This window comes from Cherax quadricarinatus, chromosome 48 (assembly GCF_038502225.1).
Source record: "Cherax quadricarinatus isolate ZL_2023a chromosome 48, ASM3850222v1, whole genome shotgun sequence".
NCBI lineage: Eukaryota > Metazoa > Arthropoda > Malacostraca > Decapoda > Parastacidae > Cherax > Cherax quadricarinatus.
In genome coordinates, this window is record NC_091339.1 from 19,832,880 (window position 1) to 19,857,087 (window position 24,208).

General features: G+C 38.6%; 2 protein-coding genes across 3 annotated transcripts in view; one reads left to right on the forward strand and one right to left on the reverse strand.

The window, feature by feature from the left end:
• The window catches only part of LOC128696059 (cysteine and glycine-rich protein 1), a 36,232-nt gene extending 21,804 nt beyond the window's left edge, over nt 1-14,428 (reverse strand). Inside the window, exon 1 of one of the 2 annotated variants that reach the window (XM_070094949.1) lies at nt 14,410-14,428. The gene's annotated coding sequence lies outside the window, so the exon portion shown is untranslated. Of the gene's footprint in view, nt 1-9,276; nt 9,434-14,409 lie in introns of those variants that run through there. The other variant, XM_053787067.2, reaches the window with a different exon arrangement.
• Nucleotides 14,429-15,545: 1,117 nt separating this feature from the next.
• LOC128696057 (small ubiquitin-related modifier) lies at nt 15,546-23,911 on the forward strand. Its single transcript, XM_053787062.2, has 4 exons — nt 15,546-15,684; nt 15,820-15,876; nt 18,333-18,482; nt 23,264-23,911. The coding sequence occupies exons 1-4, from the start codon at nt 15,670-15,672 to the stop codon at nt 23,321-23,323; spliced, it is 282 nt and encodes a 93-aa protein (XP_053643037.1). The 5' UTR covers nt 15,546-15,669; the 3' UTR covers nt 23,324-23,911.
• Nucleotides 23,912-24,208: the final 297 nt, after the last annotated feature.

The following is a 24,208-nucleotide window of genomic DNA, read 5'->3' on the forward strand; positions in this document are numbered from 1 at the left end:
GTGCAGGTGATTACTGTAAGACCAGTGATAAATATACCAAATCACCCACCATAAAGGTTAATAAAAACATGCAAACACACCTGTCACAACACATGGTGTATCTATTGCTTTTTAAGCTGAAATGGTTAATTTGCCAACGATGGTTTTGTTGCAAACATGCTATATAGTACCGGCAATTATTTTCAGCATACCCTCATAGGTGCTAATTTTTCAGAAACAATATGTTTGTTCATCCAAAAAATAATTCAAACAATGATAGCTCTGGTGTTAAATACCGGCCAAAGAAAGCTAAATCCAGTGATTTAAAGGATTCCGCTCTGACATCCGTCGAAATATACAAAACTAAGAAATGTGGCCTTTCTCTACTGTCAGACAAGTAGATGTCAATACAGCCGGTCAGCGATATTGAGAAACTCGAGTTTAGCAGGTTAGGTTAGGTAAGGTTCGTCAGGAAACAGGACAAATGTTTCCTGACGCGGGTCTTAGTCAGATGATGACCCGCCTTTGGAGCTTTTGGTCATCTGACCGAGGCCTTCCGCTGGCTTACCGGTCCACCCCTTTAAAAATTATGGTCATTTATAACCATTGTTATTGACAAACACTTCTTCGTTTAGCAGGGCTCTGTACAAGAATGTGTCACCAAGAATTCAGTAACAAACTTTCACACTTTGGTACAAAATTGTATAGACGAAAACAAAACGTGTTCTTAATTTTCCCCAAATCTCCCTCGAAGCCTGTATTTCAGTAACTGATGCGTGGGATGGCTGCTGCATTACATGAGGAAGCAATGCCTGTCATTTAGCTTGCGGGAGATTATACAACGTATCTCAAAGCTCAGCAGAAACATGAGAATCCTGAAAAAAAAAAAAATCTCCCGCTCCTTACACCTTTTCCATGCCCACACGTCACTTATATCAGAAATAAACAAAAGATCGAAGAGTTAAGGATGAGAAGACTGTTATAGCTGCGAGTGTTGTAAATGAAGGTTCCGTTCATTAGTATTTTGGTGGGCAGAATATGAGCAAAGCGTCCGTTTTTTAAACTTTTGTTACTGATACGCAGAATCGTTCAGCATGGACTGTAAGAATAATTATCAATTGCTCAGGGTTGTAGCAGAAGAGAGAATTTACTGGAGAGAATTTACTGCTATACGTACGAGGAACCGCTAAACCCATAGGGGTCATACAGCGCTTGTTGAGAGGAAGGAAATCAGGTTCGTCCAAGGGAGAACAGAACCAATTCCTTGGATCAGAAGTTCCTCACTGGCATCAAAGAATTAAGCATGCACTTCCCCATGAATAAAGATAACAATATAATAATAATCTTTCCATAGTGCAGTGTTTGACCGAACACCTCTTCAGCTAAGGCGTTCCACTTACACATTAAGAGTGGCTCATTTGCATCTTTAGCTACCATCTGAGTGCTCTGGCTCCCTCCCCTCGCATCTAAAACCGCCTGTCCCTACCCATTAGATAAGATAAGATAAGATTTCGTTCGGATTTTTAACCCCGGAGGGTTAGCCACCCAGGATAGTCAGTGCGTCATCGAGGACTGTCTAACTTATTTCCATTGGGGTCCTTAATCTTGTCCCCCAGGATGCGACCCACACCAGTCGACTAACACCCAGGTACCTATTTGCTGCTAGGTGAACAGGACAACAGGTGTAAGGAAACGTGTCAGAATTTCCAACCGCCGGGAATCGAACCCGGGCCCTCCGTGTGTGAAGCGGGAGCTTTAGCCACCAGACCACCGGGCCATATGCTCTGGGTATATTTTGCAAATCATTCTCATGTCCACTCCCTGCCCGGTCCTCCTTTCTTCTAGCGTTGTCAGTGTGAAGAAATTAGTGAGGGGTGTAAGGTAACAGGAGACCTAGCATAGCAGATATGTGTGGACCGAGGAGTCAGTGTTAGCCTCTCCCTGCAGCTAGCCTGTACCCGTGCTGGCCCAGCAACCTACAACTCCAGTCCCGTTTGACCCGGGAAGTGAGGAAGGGGTCAGGGGGAGGAAGCCAGAAAGAGCTAGGTGCGGCAGGTGAAAGGTCAGCCTCCCTCGCTCTCTGCCCATCTCTTTTTTTCCCTTTTCTTCTTTATCTCTAACACTAAATGAGGAAACAAAATATTCTGGGGAAATAAAAAAAACACGTAGTAGGGGAGGGGAGGGGCTGTGAATCGACCCCTGCAATCACAAATAGGTGAGTACACACACACACACACACACGGTAGACTGAGTAAATGCGTAACTCCTTAGCTATAACTCTTACACATTAAAAAAATGGGAAAAATGAGAGCGTAAAGTTGCAAGGGATAAAACACATCACTGCCGCTAAAATCCTAGGAAGGTTTGCATGTATTTTGATATTGTCATGCTTACTAGATTATCCTTCTCTCATCTCTCGAGGGAGGTCGACCCCTCAAGGAAGATTCCTTGATGTTGGTGAGAGGCTCTTGATTTAGGGAATTGGGTCTGTGCTCCAGTACCCCGAATTAAGCCTGAATGCCTTCCACATCATTCTCCCCCAGGCACTGTATAATCCTCCGGGTTTAGCGCTTCCCCTTGATTATAATAATAATAATAATAATAATAATAATAATAATAATAATAATAATAATAAAGGGAGGTCGATGAGGGACTCTTAATCTGATCTATGGAATTTGACCTGTGCTCCCTTTCCCTGGATCAAACCTGAATTCCCCCAGGTCCTGTATGACCCCCTATGGGTTTAGCGCTCCCAAGAAAGAATGTAGTGTCATGCTTAAACAGCACTCTCTCCACTAAGGCAAAGAAGACTGCTTCATATCCAAGCCACTACTACTCAGTCCTTCACATCCTCCTTCCAATCCTTTCTTAGGAGATCCCTACATCACCTTCCAGTTACGTTACTATCCTAGGTTTAGGGCAGTTTTATAAATAACTGAAATACACCCACCTGATTCTACAAAAAAAAAATGAAATCGGACGAAAAATAGTTAAAATTTTCGTGCCCATGTGCCCTTAACTTATTTTGTCAAGTTTCTTTGACCAAACCATCTCAACCCCCTCTTCCGCTCTGAATTATGTCTCTCGTACTTCAGCACTATCTTCAGATCTCTCTAATCCTTATTTTCTGCATATATTTACACCACATAAATCGTGGATAATCCAGTGACAAACATCAATCATATGATGACTCGCCCAATAGTTCATTAAGAACATTACAAAATGTGGCAATGCTTGCTTTCAAACAAGACAATGACTCCCCATCAAGGAGGACGCGGGGGGGATACCTCGATCTTGGTGAAATTCTGCTGATCCTAGAAACTGAAGTTACCGTCCTCGTCCCTGGCTCAGACCTTGAAGGGTAAATACTGTCGATATACCTTACCTTTCACAAGTCTAGAATATAGAGCCATTTAAACCAAGACAGCTTACATAGTAACCGAGGATTTTTAATAAAGATTTATTTGCTATTTCAAATGTTCATGAAACAAAGGAAAGACAGGCACTTCTTCCGGAGTGTAAACTTTTTAACGGACTTCCGTTACTCTTCGTCTGACATGGTAGTACTGGGTACCTCCATTGATGGTTGCTATCTAACAATAAATATCTATATAATTAACATATCGTCCGTTTCTCACTAAGGCAGGGTGACCAGAAAAAGAAGAAACACTTTTATCACCATTCACTCCATCACTGGCGTGCCTACACGAGTCAAAAAACTGCAACATATCAATACCCCGCCTTCAGAAGGCAGGCACTGTACTTCCCACCTCCAGGACTCACGTCTGGCTAACAGGTTTCCCTGAATCTCTTCATGAATATTCCTTTTCTCACACTCCAACAGAACGTCAAGTCAAAAAAAGCATTCGTCTCTACTCGCTCCTATCTAAAACTATTACGCATTATATATAATGTATACAATATTATATGTATAAGGATCACAACAGTGCCACGATCGCACGTGCAAAGAAAATGATAGGATGGATAATGAGAACTTTCAAAACGAGAGATGCCAAGCCCATGATGATCCTTTTCAAATCACTTGTTCTCTCTAGGCTGGAATACTGCTGTACATTAACATCTCCATACAAAGCAGGTGAAATCGCAGATCTAGAGAGTGTACAGAGATCCTTTACTGCACGTATAAGTTCTGTCAAGCACCTTAACTACTGGGAACGCTTGGAAGCACTTGACTTGTACTCGTTGGAACGCAGGAGGGAGAGATATATCATAATCTACACTTGGAAAATCTTGGAAGGAATGGTCCCAAATCTGCACACAGAAATCACTCCCTACGAAAGTAAAAGACTGGGCAGGCGATGCAAAATGCCGCCAATAAAAAGTAGGGGCGCCATTGGTACACTAAGAGAAAACACCATAAGTGTCCGGGGCCCAAAACTGTTCAACAGCCTCCCATCAAGCATTAGGGGAATTGCCAATAAACCCCTGGCTGCCTTCAAGAGAGAGCTGGACAGACACCTAAAGTCAGTGCCGGATCAGCCGGGCTGTGGCTCGTACGTCGGACTGCGTGCGGCCAGCAGTAACAGCCTAGTTGATCAGGCCCTGATCCATCGGGAGGCCTGGTCATGGACCGGGCCGCGGGGGCGTTGATCCCCGGAATAACCTCCAGGTATAAGCACCGTCACTTTCCCTTCTCTTACACAAGAGCACACACCACTTAAGTCCTTCCTCTTCCTCTCTAGCCCTCTGTACCACCTGTGCAACAATAGCAGAGATTTACCAGGTTAATTGTAGTATTGTGTAGTGTTGTATGGAAAGGAAAATAATTTCGATTGTTCCTCACAAACCCCTTCCCTCTCGTAAATTATGCTTCCACCGTGACATGAGATTTAAAAGTATTTTATAGGCATTTTAAACGATTGTGATATTGGCGACACATACCAATACACATTACACGAACACTCCCCATAACTGGCACGTATTTGCGTGCAAGAGCTCACTTGTGCACGCACAACACAGATGTGCCCTCATACCTGAGAGACGGTCCCCAGGTACACAGGGCACAAATGAAAGCTCAAAATACAGACGAGTCACAGGGATGAACGCCAGTCACCTCATGGACAAGACCCGGGCCAGGACTATTACGATGGTTCACACTCGAACTCTAATAGGGATGTCAGGAATTACTTCCTTAGTCTTATAGGAGTCGGGAAGTGGAACGATCTTGACAAAAACGTGTTTAATGCATAATCTATACATAGTTTTAATAGGAATGACTGAGCTAACGCAGCCAGAAGAGAATGAACCAAGTAAAGGGTAGCAGAGGTCGGACCAGGAGAAAAGACTCAACCCCTGCAATCACAAATAGGCGAGTACATCAGATACAGCGGGACCCAAATGTCACCATGGATTCTGCGAGAGAAAGGATTGGGGAGGGGAAGAAGTACTGTCTGAACTATTAGTTGAAATCTACAATTCAATTGATACGGGTCAATTGTCAGATCTGGAAAACGGCCAATGTCGTCCCAGTATTTACGGTGAAACAGGAAGAGTTAAACTATATTCCAGTATCACTGACATGAATACTAATTAAAGTAATGGAGAGAAGATAATCGGGAGAGTGGAACACCTGAACAGAAGTACAGCATTTTCATAAAGAATGACCAGTAAGGGTTTAGAGATGGCAAACCTTGTCTCACAAGGTTCTTCGAGAGAAATGAGGCAGGAGAGGAACGGCTGGATTGCATGTTCATGGATTGCAAGAAAACATTTTATATTGTACCTCACAAGAGATTGAAAACCTTCACGAGCAGGCAAAAACAAAAAAAATCGATATACGAGAATGGTATACCAGAAGAAACAGAATTAGGTGTATTCTTGTCTGCAGATGATTTCAAATTAACGAGAAAACCCTAACGATAATGAAAGAATACAAAGGCCCTGGACAAACTGAAGTTCATTAATTTCAATCGAGCTTGATGAAAGGGTGGACAGGGATTAACAGAGAGGCAGGACACGGGTATACGGAGCTACTGTTGGAAGTTAAGACAGGAGTCGCGGGGTTGTCAGGAAGTTTCCTTAGCCTGAGGATGGTCTTTAAACAGTATATATCGACAAGATAATGGAGACAAAGCTTCAAGACTAGTTATGACAAGGCCCACGAGGCAGAGTAAACCCAGCAAGCGGCAAGTTAAGAGGGACTAAGAGCAGAGGTTTGATTTTTAAAACCACAAGGAGAGTACAATTGGGTGTGGATGCGCGCTGACACACACACACACAAAAAGTTTGTCAAGACTCTCCCTTAACATTACCCATTAGGCATTCATGCCACTTCGGAATCGCCAAAATGACATTCGTATATTTGGAAAGACTGAATTTTATTATTTTTCTAAAACTCTAGAACACTGTACTACTTTTTATTCCTGGCTTAAGACTGACAACTGGCTTTTAGAATTTATTTTATTATAAAAACAAATTGTATTTATTATAAAAACTGGTTACACAGCATTGTGCGGCAACCCTGAACTATATGACATTTTACAAAATTGGAGCAAGAACCAAGTTTGTCAAAGAAAGAACAATGCCCAAACAAGAAAATTACTCCATGATTTATTAGTTATAAAACGAGATTACATACCAAAAAGTAATGAAATCTGAAATTTCTCGAATCTTTATACTTGAGGAAATTTTGGAATTCAAGTTCCCAATTTACACACACACACACACACACACACACACACACACACACACATGACGGAAGGAATAGACTCTGAGGTGTCCCTGTTTGCAGATGACGTGAAGTTGATGAGAAGAATTCACTCGATCGAAGACCAGGCAGAACTACAAAGGGATCTGGACAGGCTGCAGACCTGGTCCAGCAATTGGCTCCTGGAGTTCAATCCCACCAAGTGCAAAGTCATGAAGATTGGGGAAGGGCAAAGAAGACCGCAGACGGAGTACAGTCTAGGGGGGCCAGAGACTACAAACCTCACTCAAGGAAAAAGATCTTGGGGTGAGTATAACACCAGGCACATCTCCTGAAGCGCACATCAACCAAATAACTGCTGCAGCATATGGGCGCCTAGCAAACCTCAGAACAGCATTCCGACATCTTAATAAGGAATCATTCAGGACCCTGTACACCGTGTACGTTAGGCCCATATTGGAGTATGCGGCACCAGTTTGGAACCCACACCTAGCCAAGCACGTAAAGAAACTAGAGAAAGTGCAAAGGTTTGCAACAAGACTAGTCCCAGAGCTAAGAGGTATGTCCTACGAGGAGAGGTTAAGGGAAATCAACCTGACGACACTGGAGGACAGGAGAGATAGGGGGGACATGATAACGACATACAAAATACTGAGAGGAATTGACAAGGTGGACAAAGACAGGATGTTCCAGAGATTGGACACAGTAACAAGGGGACACAGTTGGAAGCTGAAGACACAAACGAATCACAGGGATGTTAGGAAGTATTTCTTCAGCCACAGAGTAGTCAGTAAGTGGAATAGTTTGGGAAGTGATGTAGTGGAGGCAGGATCTATACATAGCTTTAAGCAGAGGTATGATAAAGCTCACGGCTCAGGGAGAGTGACCTAGTAGCGATCAGTGAAGAGGCGGGGCCAGGAGCTCGGACTCGACCCCCGCAACCTCAACTAGGTGAGTACAACTAGGTGAGTACACACACACACACAGGGGCCAGGAGCTAGGACTCGACCCCTGCAACCACAAATAGGTGAGTACACACACAGTAGACGGTGGAAGGTGTGGACGAGGCATGTAAAACGTTGGGCATGCCATTAACAGAAAATTAATTTACTACTGTATTACGAAACAGGCAAGCCTGGTGAAAAATGTAATACTGTAAAGGACATGAATAAATTCACGAAATATGTAGTTTAGATATCGATAATCTATGATGAACAGATCCTTCAAGGACCCCCAATAGAAATAAGTTACTGACTTTTTGGTTTATCCTACGTAATCTGCACATTACTGTAGCTACCTGGAGGGCATTCCGGGGACCAACGCTCCTGAGGCCCGGTCCATGACCAGGCCGCCTGGTGGATCAGGGCCTATCAACCAGGCCGTTACTGTTGGCCGCACGTAGTCCAACGTAAGAACCACAGCCTGATTGATCTGGCACTGACTTTTGGTATCTGTCCAGCTCCCTCTGCATGATAATTTAAATAATCCAAAGATTGTGTACGTGTGCCTGAATTAACTTATGTTGTGCAACTATACATTTTCACAATTATTATTATAATCAAAAAGAAGCGCTAAGCCACAAGGACTATACAGACCATTTTCACAAGGTTCTCTGCAACTAAACGTTGGCCAAGGTCGTAAATGCTACAACAATGACCGATTTATATTATTATAATAAAAAAGAAGCGCTAAACCTACAAGGTTCACACAACGCACGAACAATTTGTAGAATAAAAACACTGTCCACCTCAAAAAAATGAAACGTACATTTCCTTTTTAACTAAAGTGCATTTACTAAATCCAAAATGATAAATATTAAGCTAGTCTTGAATACGTAAGTTTATTCAGGTATGCACAAATAGTTATAGGTTATCATACATAGCAGCATATGTGTAGAGAACATAGGATAGCCCCCAAAAAAGTAAAAAAATGACATTTCCAGGTATACAATGATACACGTCGAGTTAGGCCTTGAATGATACATATTAAGATCTAGAATGACACGTACCATTCTAGAGAATGTTAACTAGGTTCAGAATGGTGCATGTAACTAGGTCTAGAATGTTAGCCAAGTCTTGAATAATTAAAAGGTTAATGTAGGGAAATCCTGATTCTCCACACCCTATCCTAGGGCGTAGAATGACCAGGAAATAATGACAGCTTGCCCAGGCTAACTAGTCTGCCTCAAACAAGTACATGACATTTCTTGGCACACTGAAATAATCTTTGATAATTAATATTAGTTCTCAAATGTTACATCTGCGATCTCATCCAAGAATAAGAATCTTTATTACCATCATACAGAAGATCGCAAAGTAACAAATTATGTCCAACACCTGAATACTTCTAGCAGGACTGGAATTTTCTTACACATTCCACTTTTGCCCAGGAAATGACAGTTTTAATTTTAAATTAAAACTGGATGTTTCGGCCCGTGTTGATTATACTTTCTTGTTCTGAGTGCAAATGCACTCAGGATGCGATCCCAACTTGAGCTCACTAGTTAAATAATGAGTTACGCTACTGAATTGCATTAGCTACAATATGTACAATACCTTAAAAGTACCTGAAGATGAACATACATAAGGTACATCCACTACAGCTACATGACATCGTGTGATTGTACTTACGAATTTGAATCCAAGAAGCGAGGAATCAAATGCAAGCAACAAATGTATATCTTCTTGTGGGTTTTCCAGGAAGTGTACCAGATTACACGCACTAACTGAACAAAATCTCAAACACTACTGGTTGGTCCCACATGCTGGAGCTGCGTCCTCTTACCTCTTACCCGCGGCGGTCACTGTTGCCTCTCTCACTGCTCTAAGTTAATTCTTGCTACTTACTCTCTCTCGTTTGACACGTTTTTATATATGTGTCAAGTCTCAGATGTGGGTTTTATTATTATTTCTAGCTCAAATTTATATATGTAAGTAATTCCCATTGATATTTAAGAATTAAATAATAATATGACGAACTCCCAACTTGTATATACCGTTGTCAAAACTCTTGTATGTACCTTATTTGTCTTAATCAAGAAAGCACTGAAGTATTTTTATTGTTATTTGGGTTGCTATATTTATCAACTAATAAAATATTATAAACGTTTCGCTTGTCATGGTTCTATACAATCGTAAAAATGTGTAAAAATGGTTTGCAGGTAGATAGCTTGTTACTGAATGGCAGCGTGTGGAAGGTGGTCCTCGGGTTGCCAGACGGGGAGGCTGAGATGAGCGTCAAAATATTCCTCGCATCTATGAACAGTTTGAGCTCAGCAGATAATGCAGCGAAACCACTGTACGACAACCACCCTGCGTAATGACACCATTATGCCTAACTAAGCACAGTTATAGTCAGTGACATCAGTCATCAACAGAACGTAAAGAAAACAACCAATATCCTTGGAGACCTGCATCAGCAAATCACAACGGATGGGGTTGAAACCGTTCCGTGATATGCTTGCAATTGTGTTAGTGAGTGTTCGTGCTGCAAAAGCACTTTGATAATACTCTAAAATCATGTAGGGATTTTGCATGGATGAGATATATACTAATACCAGAGTTATAAATCTAGGATAGCCCAAGAAAGCCAAGTAGTGTGGCTTATTTCCATGAGGGCTCTTTGGTTTCCTTGCCCAAAGTGACCCTTAACTAAGTTAGGTAACATGAAAGTACCTATTTACTACTATCTAAGCAGGGGTATCGAGTGATTCATTCGTCCCCACTCTCCCTAATTGAACCCGGGTCCTTCAGTTGTGCGGCGAACACATTCATCATGAGAAACCATCTTTTCAAAGAGCTCTTTTTTTTTTGTTTTTAGTGAAATTTTTCTTGACGCAGGCCTTAGCTATAACATGACTTGCTCAGTGAGTAACCCCTGGCGTACCCGTGCGAGGTATCCGCCTCGATAAAAAAAATCACATAAGGGTTCTGAAACCTCCGTAGGTGCAAAAACCTGTGCTAACTGCAGCTTCTCATGATAAAGTTTTTGTGTTTTATTAGCATCAAATTAGGTTTCATCGCTGTTTTCAGATACCTTATATACCTAACACCAGCGTACAACGATTCAGTTACTTTCATAGATTTATTATACACTTAATACTCATACACAAAAGATTACAAGGTCACATCGCAGAGACTGGGCACCAGTTCCAACAGGACTGAAGCTAAGACATGTTGCTCAATAAGGCTTTGTTGAGACAGTGTTTCACTCTGAAAGAAGCTTACCAAGTTAATAATTTGATAAAGCTCTACACGGAGCGAAACGTTGTCCCAATAAACTTGTCTTTTCTTCAGTATTGTCGGCAGTAGAACGACATTTGAATCCAGCAAGTCTAGAATTGTTTACGATTTAGCATTTTTCTCTGGGATAATGACTTCCAGCAGTGCGGCCAGCAGTAACAGCCTGGTTGATCAGACCCTAATCCACCATGAGGCCTCGTCTCAGACCGAGCCGCGGGGGCGTTGACCCCCGAAACCCTCTCCAGGTAAACTCTAGGGCATAATTAAGTTTGACATATATTTGAACTAATTTTTTTTCCAGGAGGCTACGCACACTGCCGACTACAAAACAGAAGTTCTCAGTCCCGTGACTACTGTAAGGTACCGTGCCTAATAGCTCACTAGGCACAGCCGAAAGGACCCGGTTTATCTTGCAATAGGATTTGTCGGCTGTCTCCCTAACTGGAGGTCGATCCGAGGGCTGCATCCTGGGAAAGGACGTAAAGGATACCAATAGAAACTGGCCACATTGCTTGACTTTCTTGGGTTATAATGGATTATTAACCCTCCGGGGTTAATAATCCGAATATAGCATTTTTCGTCCGATACTGTAAGGCCGAGAGCCTCACCTTGAGTTCTGTGATGAATGAGGGATTAGAGATGGTGAAATAATAATAATAATAATAATAATAAATACAAAGGATGGTTCCGACTTTTCAAGAAAATAATAGATTTCCCCCTCCTTGGCCTCCTTTCTCTGAGATGATTCACTAATTAGGTCCGCATCTCCACTGGAGTCCCACTTAGTGAGCGATCTCACTCTTGTACGTCTAACACATTCCGGTATCCCTTTTTATTGCTTTTCTCTATATATTTAACATACATTCTGGTATCCTTTATTTTATTACTTTCTCTCTATACGTTTAACATACATTCTGGTCCCTTTTTTTATTACTTTCTGCACGTTTAACGAACATTCTAGTATCCTCTTTTTATTACTTTCTCTCTGTACGTCTAACACAGTCTGGCATCTTTTTTTTCCGTTGTACGTCCAATACACATTCTGATATCACTTTCTGTATTGCTTTCTCTTCGCTTCTGCTATCGCTGCATATTTTAATCGGCTAATCTCAGTATTAAGATTTAAGTCAAGCGGTCAAGTGTTTTATTAACACAATTTTAAGAAGAGGGCTTATCTGGATTAGTAACCCCGGAAGGTTAATCCAGGAAAGCCGTCAGTGTGGCTTATTTCCAGTGGGCCAGATTGCTTAGTTTTCATGGGTAATCCAGGGTTATTAACCCCTGGGTATATAAACAACGGCAAAAACCGACAGGTCGGTAGCGGAGAATCCTTTTAATACGTTTCGCTCGGCTCTATCAACTATATACTTGGTAGACCATTATGTCTGACTCTTATTCAATGTCCTATAGATTATTGTTCCTCCTCAAGAGTAATAATCCTGTATATCATACTCCTTCATTACCAAAAATAAACTACAAGTTGATGAATGGTTCAGAGAACCGACAAGTTGATAAATTAGACACATGTGCAACATTTGGGCATCTTTAATGATACCCAAATTAGATACCCAAATGTTGCACATGTATCTCATTTATCAAGCTACAAGTTACCAAGATAATGAAGAACAAGACACACATGTACAACACATGGGCATATTTATTTACGAATACGATTTTGCCAATCCGTAGATTTTTCAATATAATACACAGAAAAACTATTAAGAAAGCCAGTAGTCACCGAAATGTCTTCATAAATATGCTCAGGCGTTGTACATATGTCGGTACTGTATACTATTAACGTCATGGTTACTCAAAATAAGGTGGTTAGGCTCATCCTAGGTCTGTGTACTTACCTAATTGAGGTTGCAGGGGTCGAGTCCTAGCTCCTGGACCCAGTGCAAGATAACATGTTGGCTAAGATGAAATTCTAAAAGTGGAAGAGTGACACAACTAAGGCTAAATTATGACTACAAAATTGGTTATGAACCAAAATAATTATTTAGATCAGCAGGAAATTATGATAATTTCTGAGTAACCACTGTAGGTGACCAGGCGTCAAACAATCTTGAGGCAGGTGGAGACGGTGGGCATTGTTACCTTACACCTGTCCTTGTTCACCTAGAGGTAAATAGGTGCCTGAGTGTTAGTCAAATGTGGTGTGTCGCATCTTGGAGATTATTATTATTATAATAAAAAAGAAGCGCTAAGCCACAAGGGCTATACAGCGCTGCATCTTGGAGAAAAGGACTAATGGACCACAGGGTTAAAAAGCCTCGCTGACTAGCTTTCTGGGGTTTTTGTATTACTAAATCTTCTTCCTTTTCTTCTTCATATCAAGCTTAATAACTATATAAATCAGTTTAACGTAAGTAAATTTATTCAGTTATACAAAAATACAATTATAGATTATCATATATAGCAGCATTTGTGTAGAGAACCTAGGATAACCCAAAAAAAGTCAAAGGAAAATATTTTTTGTATAGCTAACAAAGTTCTACACTAAAAAGTCACTATTTTAGCATTGATCATACTGGCATACATGTATATATAAACTGTACAACATATACATATAAGCACTATATATCGTACAATTTTCGATGGTACTTTTTTAGTATTTTTTTTTTGTATCACTTCAAGTTAAATATGCATAGTGTAAATATGTGCCAAAATAAAACAAACAATTGAGGATCCCAGAAGAAATGAGTCACACTGTATGATTTTTTATATATCTTACGTAAGGCCTTATTTAGATAAAGCTGCTTAGTTCTGATCTTCATATCACAGAAAGGACATAAATGTGATGATTGCTAGGTACTCATACCACTTCATACAAGAACTTGAAAATAACCGCAGGTTCAGAAAACATTAACAAACTTGATCCCTTTTATCAGAAATCTTTCCTATGAAGATAGACTGAAGGCACTAAATTTGCATTCTCCTGAAAGACGGTCAGTTATGGAAGGATATGACTGAAGTGCTCAGATGGAAAATCGGAATAAACAAACGTGACATAAATAACGTGCTAAAAGTATTTAACTAAGAGAATTCGCAACACTGGATTAAGCTTGACAAATCTCAACGTAGAGAGGCTATAGTGAAGTATTGGTTTGTTAACAGAGTTGTAGATGAGTGGAATAAGCTCCTAGGGAAGTCATTGGGGCAAGAACTTTGGTTAGTTTTGAATATAGGTTGGGCGGGTATGTGACTGAGTGTGGTTTGGTGTCAGATATGCCTAGCATGGGCAGGATCAGATATATTCCGTCTGTAAATGTAACATAGTTCCCCCTATGAAAATGACGAGCTTCGTTTTTTCTTGTACTATTTTGTGAATAAAAACGAATCATATATGTGCTAAAAAAAATAAAACATTGGTTGAATATATTTACTTTTTACAGTGAAACTTGTTACGAAAACCTTCTCTAGATTTCCGATGCTCAGTGTGAAAACAATAACTTGGACGTGAACACCATGAAAGAAAGAGTGGGTAATGAAAGCAAATATGAGATTATATCATATACATACCAGCGATATGCGCGTTAATTTATATCTATAAATACTTAGCAAAGCCAAGCAGTGAGGCTTATTTCCACTGGAGTCCTCTAGTGTTCTTCCCAGCGACCAGGTACTTGTTTCTTTCTGGGTGAACAGGGGCAACAGGTGTAAAAAAAAAAAAAAGCACACCCGCTCTAGGATCAAACCCGGGTCTGTTGGTTGGGAACCAAAGGTGTTATCACTGAGTTATGAACCATAAAAAAAATCATTTGTCACCATCATATACTTATAATAATATTTAGTAGCTACTGCAGCCATTGCAGAAGGATATCAATTAACAAAACAAAGTATATTTAACCTGGCTGTAGGAATTAACCAAGTAATGAATTAATAAATTTAGAAACTGCAAATAACAAGAAAAAATATGAATACAATATTTTATAGTATCAGTCATAAATATAATTTAAAACATTATTCATATAAAAATGATAAAATATATTTACGCAGTAAAACACTTCTTGGATGCTGTCCATCTTGCCAATCACTGGTGATTTATAGTTTATTTTTGTGTGTCAACCCCGATGTTTTATAAACCCTAGTACATAGTTTACTGACTGCCGGAGTTTATTCAACTTATGGTTAAGCAACACTGCACAAGCTATGAATTAACTCTACAAAATTACAGCCATATAAAATAGCATTATTTTCATACATCTTTTTACATATTACAGCTACGCCTATATTTACAGTCTTCTAAAAAAAAGTAATAGGGAGTTTCCCGTTCAAATCTTGATGATAAGAGCATCTATTTCGTAGCTGATATTAGTAAACCTCAATAAATTTACGTAGATGTATTTTTCGTTAGCCATGTGCGTAGAGTAGAGGTTTGTTGAGCTGGTAATGGTTGTTGGAGGAGTGTTTTAAGTGTTAGTTAGTGAGTCTTGTGGAACCTAGTGCTTACCATCTTCCTCCGTTTTCTATTGCTCACCTATTTTGAAAACCCCTGTAGAAAACGACAATTTCCTCATTGGACTCTTGTTCTCTATTTTAGATCAGTGTGGTGAGTATGATGCCGAGAAATCACCACACGGACTCGGATTTGTGGGTGGAAGATGCAGAGAAGGATGATGGTGAGGGGACGAGGCCACCTGAAGGGAATATAAAAGACCATGTTTGAATCTGGCGCCATTTTGGTCCGCCATCTTTGTTTTTGCGGGTCCCGGATGCATTTCTTGTTTCTTGTTGTTTGTCACACCGAAGGGCCACGCGTTCCCGCCATAAATTTACACAATGTCTGATAACGCTGTAAGTACGCCATTTTCTCGCCTGCGGTGTGTATGTGAGGCTTCATGAGATACTCTTCTATCATTGGGAGGATATAGTTGAGATGTAATAAGCTTATTATAGGTAAATAAGTGACTTATTTCTTCTTCCATTCAGGACGCCAAGCCAGAGGGTGAGGGGAACGAGTACATCAAACTTAAAGTCGTAGGCCAGGTAAGTTCCTTAATATTGTGGTGTCAGGGTGAGGTGCGCAGGTTTTCAATGTGATGGTAATGATAGCAAAGTTTAAGTTCAGCTCTGGCACGCCACTTAAGTCTTGCTTCAATACATGTTATTTTCAAATTTGTCTCTGTTTTTTGCTAATTGCTGTGCTAATAACTTGACGTTGAGTATGTATATCTGTTAATTTTGCTGTTTGTATCTTTAGTTGCTGTGTGTTTTCAACACTTCAGCTAACCCTAAGTGGCAGAAGACTTAAAAACTTTCTTCAGTTGCATTAAGTTAGGCTAGGGATTGAAATTTAGTATGTCCTACTAACTATTAATTACCTCTATTGCATGGTGCTATCTTAAGAGATGCAACAAGTAGCATAATATCCAAGTGTTGCACAAGTGTCTTGCTCATTAAATAACATAAAAAAAGAGGAGCACTAATAGTCCTACTGGACCATGATGGGCATTTTATATTCACACATTCATTTCTCTAACTTGTTTTTAGAGCAGCCCAAAGTATTTGCTTCAGTCACACTACATGGCACTTTATTCCACTTGAATGCAACTATTCCCAATCCTGTTTTTTTATACCCCTTCTAAATCTATAACTATCCAACTAGAGTGCTGCGAGTACTGACTTTGATAAATGTTTATTTTTCATTTGTATGTAGCAGGGTGGTAGATAGCAGTTATCCAGGAAAGCACAACTATCCTGTCTTGTAAATATGAAATGGAAGTCTGTTAAATGTTTTGTACTCTTGTATTTGTTTCATGAACATGTAAGGGAGGTTCCTTGACGGTGAGAGGCTCTTGATCTCGGGAATTGGATCTGTGATTCGGTTTCCTGAATTGAGCCTGAATACCTTCCATCCTCCCCACATGCGCCGTATAATCGTATGGGTTTAGCGCTCATCCATGATTATAATAATACGTAAACGACATAATTGATGTAATAAATAGGACAAATTTGCGAGACAAAAAACTTGGCCATCAATAAATTTCTGGGGACACTAGGGGGGTTACAGGATAATCCAAATTGGTTGAATGTTGAAGTGGCAGATGCAGGTTGAAAAATGCAAGGTTCTAAACCTGGGAACATAAAATGACCATGGCACCTATAAACTAAGTAATATAGGTCTTAAGTTTTACAAAGTTTTGAACCAATGTTAATGAAGATGGGACACCATAATCATAGATCTGCTCTTTTAGCTACAAACTCACAATGTAGGGGTTCAGCTGTTTGATTAACTTTTTCACTGTCTCACATAGGTCATATCATTGATGCTATAGTTGCTCGCATAGATTTACAATTTAAGCACAGCTCCCTCATGTATGCTGTGAGCAGTAAATGTTCACCCAGACATGAGAGGATGTTTGTGAAGTGAGTGTGCATTGCATGATGGAAAAAAAAAAAACTGTCTTTGGTTTAAGATAGCTAGTGAAATACATTATTTTGGTTGAAATAGTCCTTAAAGTAGGGAAGATGATATTTTATTTTTCTGAGGAAGTGCATGCCCCCTCCCCCCATTAGTTTTATTATTGATTTTTCTAGGTGTACTTCAGTTATTGGGTGGCCTAAACCATGATCAATTCTTGGTTATATTTTATTATGCTGAGAAATAGGGTAAAACTTTGATTTTTGTGTGTGATGGATTAAAAATGGGGGAAAAAGTATTACATAGGAGAGGCCTGGGAATGTGATTAATGAACAAAGGAAAGGTTGCTTTAGTGGCTGGAATATGTATTGGGCTTATTTTGGACTGCTTTTAAACTGACTTTTATTAATTTTTGTAAAATTTGCCAAATTATTGACTTTAGGGTAGTTCTAATAGATGAATGAGTGATTTGTGTTCTGTGGAAAGAATGGAAGGCATGCTAGCAGAATAATGGAATTTGGCTGAATTGAGCATTGGAATTGATTTAAAAAAGGTCTTGGTGGGTGAAATGGCCAATATGTAAATTACACCCAGATGGCCTATCTTGTTGTGCCTTCGTAATCTCATTAATTTTCCATCAGATATTTGCATTTTTGGTGTCGTTACCTTCAGAAAAAAATTCTCTACCATTTTTATTTTTTTAATGCACGATATTGTCTTCACTTAATTTCAGGGGTCTCAGTAGTGACGTTCTATGGACCTCTATAAGGCCTTTGATAAGAATTTCATGACAAAAATATATAGGTGGCATGATATTTGGAGGAAGATTCTCTCCTGAATTGAGGCACGAGCGATTGATAGGCAATGGTGTGGACATGGTGGTCACCCTATCTTTGCGAGTGGGATTTCACAGGAGTCTGTATTGGGTTCCTTGTTCACAATCAACATAAGAATAAATATATGTTCAAGTAGATGATGGTATAAATGGTGAAGTAAATATTGCATTTAACAAAATGCAAAGTACAGGATTTGTTTACAAGCTTTTATGTAAACACTGTAAAGTTTTATATTTCCTCGACAGGATTCCAATGAAATCCATTTTCGTGTGAAAATGACTACACAAATGGGCAAGCTAAAGAAATCGTACAGTGAACGTGTGGGTGTTCCAGTAGCATCACTTCGCTTTCTCTTTGATGGACGACGTATAAATGATGAAGAAACTCCCAAAGCGGTAAGTCATTTTAAATGTAACTTGGATTAGTCATTAAATTTAATCAGCATTGCAGTTCATAACTATTACAGTATACAAAACTTTATTGTTTATGGTTAAATTTCCTGTTTCTTCTATTACAGTAAACTCTTAATGTAATGGACCTCATTGCAATGAACTCTTAATTGGCAAAATCCACTGGGTAAATTGTACTCTGAACTTCATTATTTTTAAATGTTTATTGGTTGGTAAATTGTGTGCATAGTATTATACACACTAGGTGTATTAGGTATACAGTGGAGTACATAAGTCCTTTTCTCTCATTTTTAACATTGTTCAAATTTAACAAACACCTTCCTCCCCTTACCCCTATTAATCCATTATCTTGAGGGCTTATTTTGTCTATCCTTCCATCTTAATGATGGAAATATGTTTCGCTTACATTATCTCCCAACTGTTCTATAATCAGTATTAAGTCCTATTCATGTTAAACATAGCAATTGTTTTAAGATTTAACAAGGTTTTAACTTCAAAAAATTAACCCCAGAAATCATATCTTTTTTGGGAAGAAATAAACTTGGAGTTTGAAGGGATATGTTGTGTATCTTTATACGTATATGCTTCTAAACTGTTGTATTCTGAGCACCTCTGCAAAAACAGTGATAATGTGTGAGTGTGGTGAAAGTGTTGAATGATGATGAAAGTATTTTCTTTTTGGGGATTTTTTCTTTTTTGGGTCACCCTGCCTCGGTGGGAGACGGCCGACTTGTTGAAAAAAAAAAAAAAGTACAGTACAGTACTATGCTGTATAGCAATTTCAAAGCATGTTTATTATTTGTCGACTATACTTCATATTCTATATTCTGAATCTTTTTTATAGCAGCATTTGCAGTTACACACTTCTAACAAGATGCCTAAGAAAATGTGTAGCATATCACAGGAAGCCTAACATAATGAATTTTTGAGATTTAAAATGTGATTACAATGTTGAGTTGGCACTTCGCGTACCAAAAATGAAGTCGAGTCTAAAGAAAATTAATTTTTAGAACAGTCATAAAATAGCCACAAATTTGGAATTTTTACACATGATTTACAGTGCTATTTTCAGATGAACAAAAAAAAAGTTGATTACAGTCGTATGTTAACCTACGATTTCCCAATTTTTAATCCTATTAAATGAACATAAATCTTGTATGTACTTAGCCCTTTCAGGGTTTCGGCTGTACTAGTACGGCTTACATACCAGGGTTTTTGACGTACTAGTACGCCTAAATTCTAGCGCCCTCAAATCTAGTGAGAGAAAGCTGGTAGGCCTATATATGAAAGAATGGGTCTATGTGGTCAGTGTGTGCAGTATAAAAAAAATCCTGCAGCACACAGTGCATAATGAGAAAAAAAAACTGACCGTGTTTTTAGATTAAAACAGCGACTTTGCACTGTATTTTTGTATGGTATTTATTGTTGTATTCTAGTTTTTCTGGTCTCATTCTATAGAATGGAAGACATATTGCAGAAATTGAGATGATTTTGACTGATTTTACAATGAAAAGTACCTTGAAATTGAGCTCAAAGTAGCAGAAATGTTCGATTTTTACCAAAGTTCAAAAGTAAACAAATCATGCTAAGCGTCCAATACACGTCAACTGGTGAGTCTAATATTGTTTCACAAGTGCGCCGATATTATTTATACCATTTTTTACACTAATGCAATAGTCTGCATAACTAAATCTATTTTTTGTGAAAATAAAAATTTAAAGTGGAAAGCAAAAGAATGTAAGAGGGGCGTTGGGACGTGACTAATGAACAGAGGAAATGTCATTTTAGTGCCAGGAATGTCTTTCTTGTTTATTCTGGACCCTATTTGGAAATTGGCATCTTTTGAAATTTGTGTGAAATTGGCAAAATTGCTAAATTTTGACCACTGTATTGGATACTTGAAATTGGTAATTGGGTGGTTTCTTGCACTCATTCGATAGAAAAAATGGAGTTCTAGCGAAATATTCATGATTTTCGTCGACTAGTACAGTGGAATTGGCCGAAAATAGGGCTCAAAGTGGGCAAAATCACCGATGCGTAAACATCGTTGAGACCGCTAAATTCACGAGAGCATAATTCCGTAAGTTTTCCACCAAATTTCACACTTTTGGTAACAGGAAAATACAAGTATGAGAGAGTCATAGAAAAAATGAGTATTGAACTTCGTCGAACATCTAATTGGGAAAAGAAATGGAGAATTACGACTAATCCTGACAAGGTCCTTGTTAGCACGATAGGATGTTTTGCATCAACAATTGAAGATAAAGGGGGTATCTCCATCAGAGGTACACCTGTAGCCATTAGAAACCCTAACAAGATCTTGGGATATGAAATAGACAGGCTGCTCCACTCAACATCTCATGTAAATAAAAAGATCAACATAGCCAAAGCCAGTCTTAGCAGTCTCTTTCGATTCAATGAAGCCCCTCAACATGTTAAAAAACATCTGTATAAAATGATAATAAGACCAATACTCGAATACCCTTGTGTCCCAATGTCATTAACAACAAAGACCAACGTGCTACGGCTACAAAGGGTCCAGAATAGAGCTCTTCGCTTCATTACCGATACCAGGAGGAGAGACAGAGTTAAAATGGCAGATTTACACATACAAGATATTACTGCCATAAATGTACGCCTCGACACTCTAAAAAAGAAACAACTCTATTCAATGCAAGAACTATACATGCCAGATAGAGAACATCCTATATAAGTGGTAAATACCACGGATTATATAATCAATACTCCTCCTCACAGGACTCAAAGAATGACTCTCCCACAGAGGGTCCGTCGTTTTATACATAAAGATGATTACCATCGACCCATGATATTGAGCAACCTCCCTGATGAAGAAGATTGGGTAGCACCAGAACCCTTCTATGTATACTAAGAAAATCATCGCCCCCAATTAGGGAGACATCTTATATAACAATCTAATGTAAAAATTATGCTACTTACCATGGCTGGACACCACCTGTAAGAAGCCATTGTCGCGTAATTCCATAAACTGGCCAGAAAATTATTACCTTCATTGTCGTATAAATATCCGTTGTGCAATCGCAAAAAAAAACAAAAAAAAACAATTGCAACTTGTATAATTACCAATTCAGAGTCATGTACTTATATTCTGTTATATCTATGTGACTCTGATGGGTTAGTCTTATACCTCTTAAAGAATATCTTATCATTTCACGTACACTTTTTAAATTACACCAAAGTGGTTGGGCCACTTACCTTTTATACCCTACCTCTTTCCCTCCTCCCACCCTTTTCCAAAATTTCTATCCTTACCCATCCTTCTTCCTTACCCATCTCACCAAAGCTCTGGTCTGGATACCGAATACCGGTGTCATTATGATCGGGAAAACATTCTCTATCTTTTCATAAGAAAAAAAAATAATTTTTTTTTTTTAAATTTGGGCAACCCTGAGAACAAGTCTGAGAGGGCCTGTCGACCCTGAAAGGGTTAAAACTCGAAATTCATACTTAGCCATAATTTGCTAACACTCCAGTTTTATTTTACACTGGACAAGAAAAAAGTTTCTAATGCTGATGTACATTAAATGCATATGTCATTGATTAACTTTGAGTGCTCTACACTGATTGACCCAGTTTGTCAGGGTTTTAGTTTCAGAAAAATTTCTTTTTCAGGCCTTGTTTTATAAAATATATGCACAGTACGCTGTACAATTGATGTATGTGCATCTTGTTTAAAATGGGGAAAATATATTTCCATTTTTTCTGTAACTCATAATCCTTAAATGATGGGTAAATTCTGATTTCTTATTCAAAACTGGCATACTTTACCTCGGGAAATATTTTTGTCGTCCACTGCTAATGATCAAGCAGTCCTTTAATTCCCTGATGTGCCAAGTTCTTGCAGTAATTTTACTACCATCCTGCACCCAAATATTGAAAGAAAATGCTTGCTACTCTAGCATTTTCTTAGTTCTTAGTTGTATGAATGTTAATTGGTATAGTTTGTGAACTCTGGTAGCTCAAATCGTAACTCAAATTTAGATGCTTAATTCGGCACCATGTTATGGAACGCTCCTTAATTCATAGATATGTATATGTTATGGGATGTCTTTATTGGTTTTGTAATGAATGGAATTACAACAATATTTGTTGAAATATTGAAATTGGGTCTCATAGACCAAACTTCCAGAGATTGCCTTTTATTTTAACATGTAATTTTATTATTTTTTCCATTTCTGAAACTGAAGTTATGTAAATGCCAAGTCTTCCTTTTATATCTTCATATCTTCCTTCTCTCCAAGTTTTGGGATGATGTCAGCTCTGACTGTTGAACCATAAGGTAGCTGCCACTTTTATTTAGGAGGCCCAAGTAGTAATAAAATATATACTGTACATTGGGTGGCTGATTAAATGGTTGGTTCTTCAAAACATACATTTAGTATAAAATGATAAAAAAATAGTTTTTCCTTGTTGAAACTCTGAATTTGCAGTATGGCTTTAGAACAGTGCTAGCTTAATCAATTGTGGGGGTTCTTTCCTATTTTTTTACTGCTTGATCTCAGCATTCCTGTGTGCCTTTTTTTTTTTTTTCTCTTCAAATTTTAAATTTTGCTGAGGCTTAGAAAGACTTACATATGTTCTATACTTATAAAAATTCTTCAGATTTTTCCAGTTGAGCATTTTGTACTTGGTTCTTCGGGAATGGAGATTGTCATATTTGGGGTACTTGTTTAATAATGGAAACCTGCAATTTGTAAATTTCTCCAGAATAATTTTTTTTTTTTCAGCTGGAAATGGAAAATGACGACGTAATTGAAGTTTACCAGGAACAAACCGGAGGCCATTGATGTAACACATTCCCACGAGTGTAGGACTAAGACTATGTTAGGTTAAGGAAGTTTATTTTTTGCCACACATGTACCTTTATTTTTTCTGATTGAAAAAATTTTGCACAGACCCAGCTATGTGCATCAGTGGTTTTTAGGTAAATTTTGTACAAGTCTCCTACAGTGTATTGGTGACTTAAGAATTAAGAAGAGATTGCCTTGATTGTGATACTTTCCTGAGTGGATGGTACAAGTATGCTTTTAATTTTAATCCTCCAAATATGTTAAAATTTAATTAAGATTTATCAGTTTTATCCAGGCTTAAGCATTGGATGTTAATTTGTTATACTGTAAATTTAGAAGTGAATGTTTTTGATGGGCCATCTATAGCTCAAACAGGTTTTATCACAAATCATTTAAAGTTTTTTTTGACTTGAGAAAGACCTTGTAAACAGTGCAAGGTTTACAATTAGCTAATAGATAACCTTTCCTGTGTATGGTTTTTGTGTATTAGATGCAGCTGGACATCTTAATTGCTGTGAAAGGAAATAGACTCTATGAGTTTTATGTGTAATTCTTATTCAAATACATTCTGAATTTGCCCCATGAGCAAGTTTTCATTTTCTTTCTATGAGGTTAAGCTAATATGAACAATTTGAGACTTGAATGTGCCATTGAGACATAAATGATTTTCACAACATTGAATAAGAAAGACGAAACAATTGGACAAACTCGGTGGGAAATGATGAAACCCAAGTTTGTGTGTATAAGGCGAATCCTTTGTGGCAATCAAATTAGTTTCGGAAATGTATATACAGTAGTTAAAATCATTTTCTAATGGTATTTAGTAGATTCTACACCAAGTCTAGTATAAAGGAACTGGTGTTCATTGCATGCAATACATTG

Coding starts and splice junctions, on each gene's coding strand:
- LOC128696057 (XM_053787062.2), top strand. Junction 15,877..18,332: donor AACTTAAAGTCGTAGGCCAG/GTAAGTTCCTTA, acceptor TTTCCTCGACAG/GATTCCAATGAAATCCATTT. Junction 18,483..23,263: donor ATGAAGAAACTCCCAAAGCG/GTAAGTCATTTT, acceptor TTTTTTTTTCAG/CTGGAAATGGAAAATGACGA.